This window comes from Poecilia latipinna, unplaced genomic scaffold (genome assembly GCF_001443285.1).
Source record: "Poecilia latipinna isolate Pla-1442-1.1 unplaced genomic scaffold, P_latipinna-1.0 Scaffold406, whole genome shotgun sequence".
Taxonomy (NCBI): domain Eukaryota; kingdom Metazoa; phylum Chordata; class Actinopteri; order Cyprinodontiformes; family Poeciliidae; genus Poecilia; species Poecilia latipinna.
This window is the reverse complement of record NW_015113022.1, coordinates 352,553-356,537: the sequence shown is the minus strand read 5'-3', so window position 1 is coordinate 356,537 and position 3,985 is coordinate 352,553. Positions and strand designations below refer to the sequence as shown.

The following is a 3,985-nucleotide window of genomic DNA, read 5'->3' as shown; positions in this document are numbered from 1 at the left end:
CATTTTGGAGCAGAGACATGCACTGGAGCCTGTTAGTGAGAAGGGAGGCTTTGTACTAGTAGGGAGTATTTTTTTTTTTTTTGTTAGCTTATAATTATGCATATAAGCTAATTTTTTTTCCTGTGTGCTCCAGTGACCAAGCAATGACATTTTGTTGCCAACACTGTTGTGTTTTTGTGCAACGACAATAAAATAAGTCCAAGTCTAATAAATATATTTTCAATCAGCTGTAGTGGGCAACAAACTTTAGGGTTGTTATCTCATGAACTCTTTCAAAGTCACCTTTACAATGCTTTGTCCAGCATAACATTCATGAAAATTATGTGAGCTAAGATCCTTTCTGCATTTTTCCAGGGTTTTTATTCACTTAAGCTCAGGCTGCTTGCCTCGGCAGGAATAAAACGTTCTTCATACCCTGGTGGGTTTCTGGTCCCTTCATAGGTGTGCCGTTCGCCTTCAAACCAACATACCAGGTGTATTTCTGGGAGCGAAATGTGGTGTAGCCGTTTGGCTCAATATGTTCCAAGAAGTTACACTCATCACTCAAGGTTTCCTGAGAAAAAAAGAATGTGCAAACAGCAGCAGACTATTTGATTCAAGGGTTCTAAGTAAATTCATCTCAATGATTGTACGGATTAATAAAATAAGACAATTTCTTTTCAATCTTTTGTATATTAGATAAAATTCATTTACATTTTAAATACAGTTTTAAAAACGTGCAGACAATTACTTAGTTATTACGGATTCTGACAAGTGTACACTAGAAAATCCAAAACTCACTTTTCCGGAGAGTTCTCCCTTATCGTTCATAGACAGGTACTTTTCCGACTGCTCCCCTTGGATGACAATAACTCCTATAGCCACCGCCTTCGGCTTCATGATTACTGCAACACAATCAACATCACATTTCTGTGTGACTTTTTGTTTCCTTTCCAAGGCTAAATTTGAGAACATACCTACATAATGTAACAAAAAAAATGCTCCCCCATGGAAATGTGTTCAAAGGGTAAGGAGTTATGACAAAAATCCCAAATTACTATGTAAAGCATCTTTTACCAAAAATATATTCTAAAAAGCTTGCACAAGAAATTAAGTTCCCCAGTGGCCACACATACTACAGATTACTTCCCTGGAATATAAATGTTACATTCCATAGTTTATAAGTCATTTTTCATAACTTTTATAGAACTTGTAACAGTTACTGTCTTTGAAAACTTGATACTTCCTTGGAGCTTGGATGCTAGTTTCACAAAACATTCGACATGCTTTTAAGCAGTTTCCAAGTTATTGTCCTCAAACTTAAAGCTTACTTTTATGGGTTGCTTTCTTGGAAGTTGCAGGTGGATTTTATTGAACATTATCGTTACTTTACTGAAACATTTATGGTACTTATATAATACTTTTGGGGAATGCACAGGTTACTTCTCTGAAAATCAGAATTTACTTGTAGAGTCTTTCTGATTGTGAAATGTTACTTTGTCATAATTTACAATTTCTTAAGATTAGATTACGATCACAACACTTAAAGGCTATTTTATTATTAAACTTACAGGCTGTTCTCTGGAACATGCAGGTTGCTTTTTAAAACCTATTGGTTGCATTAGCTGAATTTGTAAATTATTATAGTGTAATTTATAGGTTACTTTCCCAAAATGGGCTGAATGTTTGTCATAAGTTATTGTCACTAAACTTCCATTTTATTTTACTAAATTATGCACTTTGCTGGAGCCTTCAAGTTACCTTGATGGAGTAATGATTAATGATTTATCTTCCTAGAAGTTACAGGTTACTCTCCTTTAGCTTACATATTACTGCAAAAGTCTTCCAAGCTTCTGTCACAAACCTACAATCTGCCCTCTGGTTACATTCTGGAAGTTACTGGGTTACTTTTACAAAACATGCAGTCCATTTTCTTGAACATACACTATTTCCATTGGTAGCTTTCCTGATACAGATAACTTTCACAAAACTTTTTGGCTTCTTTTACAAGACTAGAGGCAACTTTTCTAAACAGATGGATTACTTAATGAGATTTTCAGAATTATTTTCCTACATTTACAGATAATTTTATTTGAATTTACAGATAATTTTATTTGAATTTACAGATAATTTTATTTGAATTTATTTTCCCAAAATATTAAGGCTACTTTCAGGAACTTGCAGGTGGCTTGCCAAATATTTCAGACACCTTATTTGACATTGTTTAAAATGTCTTTGTTATGACAACTTGACATTAACCAAGACAAAAACGTTTTTGTCATGACAACATTAATCAAGACAAAAAATGTCTTTGTTATGACAACTTGACATTAACCAAGACAAAAAACGTTTTTGTCATGGCAACTTGACATTAATCAAAACAAAAAATGGCTTTGTTATGACAACTTTACATTAACCAGTAAATCATAATCTATAACAAATATGCAAATTATCAAACTTTAAGAAAACTATGTAGCTCTATGTGTTAATATTAAATTACCGTGTCACTTGTTAGTTTTAACTTTCTTCATTCAATTGATCCTGCTATGCCACGTTTATTACAGTGTTGTGTCAGTCTTATGCACACCCCTTCAATTAAAGTGTTATCTTTCTTTTTTCCAAGCTTACTTAATTTTAATTTGTCCACCAATGCATCTCATTTGGAAACAATAAAATTCAGAAAATATAAAGATTTAAAACAAAGCAATAAACGTTTGTCATGTTTAACGTTCTGAACATATCTGATAACTAACTCTGAAACGCAGCTTAAATAACAAAGAATAAATTGATGAATGCATTTTTCTCACTGTATTGGTCATCTTCCTCCCTCACGCCAGACACCGTTCCATCCTGAGCAATCTTCAGGTGATATCCTCCATTCTGACAGTACAACTTGACTCTCGTCCGTCTCTCCGGAAGCGAGCTAAGATCCTGGTTCTGTTGTAAAGACAGAGGGCGATCAACCTGCTCACCACCACTCTGCTCGGGACGTGGAGGAGTTCGCTGGAAACATGAAGAGAGGAATGAAGGGCAGCACCCCGCCATGCGTGCTGTGTGATTACTCGAAATGCTCTCCTGCCGAAAATCAGAACCTCCTCTGCTCTTTTTCTCCCCTACTTTTGTTCTGCTAAGTATAAGGATCCAAACTAGATTCAGACGAGGCTATGCAGGAACATGGCACGTTCTCAGACCAAACATTAATTTGAGAATAATTTCCAAATGCCAAACAAAACCAAACAACAATAAACAACACTGGTTGCTATGGCGAAGAGTGGCGGTTTCTGATATGGGCGACGTAGGCAACCGTTAACACCCTTTTACTCCCACCACAACCGGAGGATCTGAACGTCAACAAACTAATAAATAATGCAAAGCGCCATCACATCTCCAACGGTCTTCAGTTAGTCCGAGCGGACGGACCAGCGGTCTCTGGAGGAGGTCTCTGTACGTGAATGAAAGTTGGTGTAGGAACTATGGACTGGTAAATAGCTACTGCTCTGAGGTGATAAAACTTATGACAGTGAAATGTTGGCCCTACTATCTGCTAAGGGAGTTTACTGCTGTGTTCCTGCCAGCATGCCTAGGTGAGCCCCATATGGGTTAAAGGTGGGCAGACATATGGGTCCCACGTTTTTCCATGTAGGGCCACAGCCTACGTGGGCCCTACATGGGCCCTAAATGGGCAAACCCATGTGGGCCCACCACTGTGTAGGGCTCATGTAGGGCCCATGTGGGCTGTGTCCTTACATGGGCAAACCCATGTGGGGCCACCGTAGAACCCGAGGACAAACCCATATGGGGCCCATCTGGTCTGTCCTCCTTTTCCCCATATGGGGCCCACCTGGGCATGCTGGCAGCATTGTTTACATCCTAATGCTAATGACTAATGACGCATCGAAGGAGCTGTACGACACCACAGCTCACTGCAGATGAAGCACCCGGAGGCGTTTTACGTGGTTCTGGGGAACTTTAATCACATGAAACTGGCGAACACTCTGCCCAGTTT

At 38.2% G+C, this 3,985-nt stretch overlaps 1 protein-coding gene across 1 annotated transcript; it reads right to left on the bottom strand.

The window, feature by feature from the left end:
• Positions 1 to 334: 334 nt before the first annotated feature.
• LOC106950541 (putative fibroblast growth factor 1) lies at positions 335 to 3,203 on the bottom strand. The gene is made up of 3 exons (XM_015037464.1): positions 2,787 to 3,203; positions 781 to 884; positions 335 to 553 (listed from the first exon to the last, which is right to left on the bottom strand). Exons 1-3 carry the CDS (start codon positions 3,022 to 3,024, stop codon positions 374 to 376), a joined length of 522 nt encoding a protein of 173 aa, XP_014892950.1. The 5' UTR covers positions 3,025 to 3,203; the 3' UTR covers positions 335 to 373.
• Positions 3,204 to 3,985: the final 782 nt, after the last annotated feature.

Excerpts from the sequence above, each read along its gene's own strand:
- LOC106950541 (XM_015037464.1), bottom strand. The coding sequence starts at position 3,024 with ATGGCGGGGTGCTGCCCTTCATTCCTCTCTTCATGTTTCCAGCGAACT. Across the intron at positions 885-2,786 it reads GGAGGAAGATGACCAATACA|TAATCATGAAGCCGAAGGCG; the intron begins GTGAGAAAAATG and ends ATTGTGTTGCAG. Across the intron at positions 554-780 it reads AGGGAGAACTCTCCGGAAAA|GAAACCTTGAGTGATGAGTG; the intron begins GTGAGTTTTGGA and ends TTTTTTTCTCAG.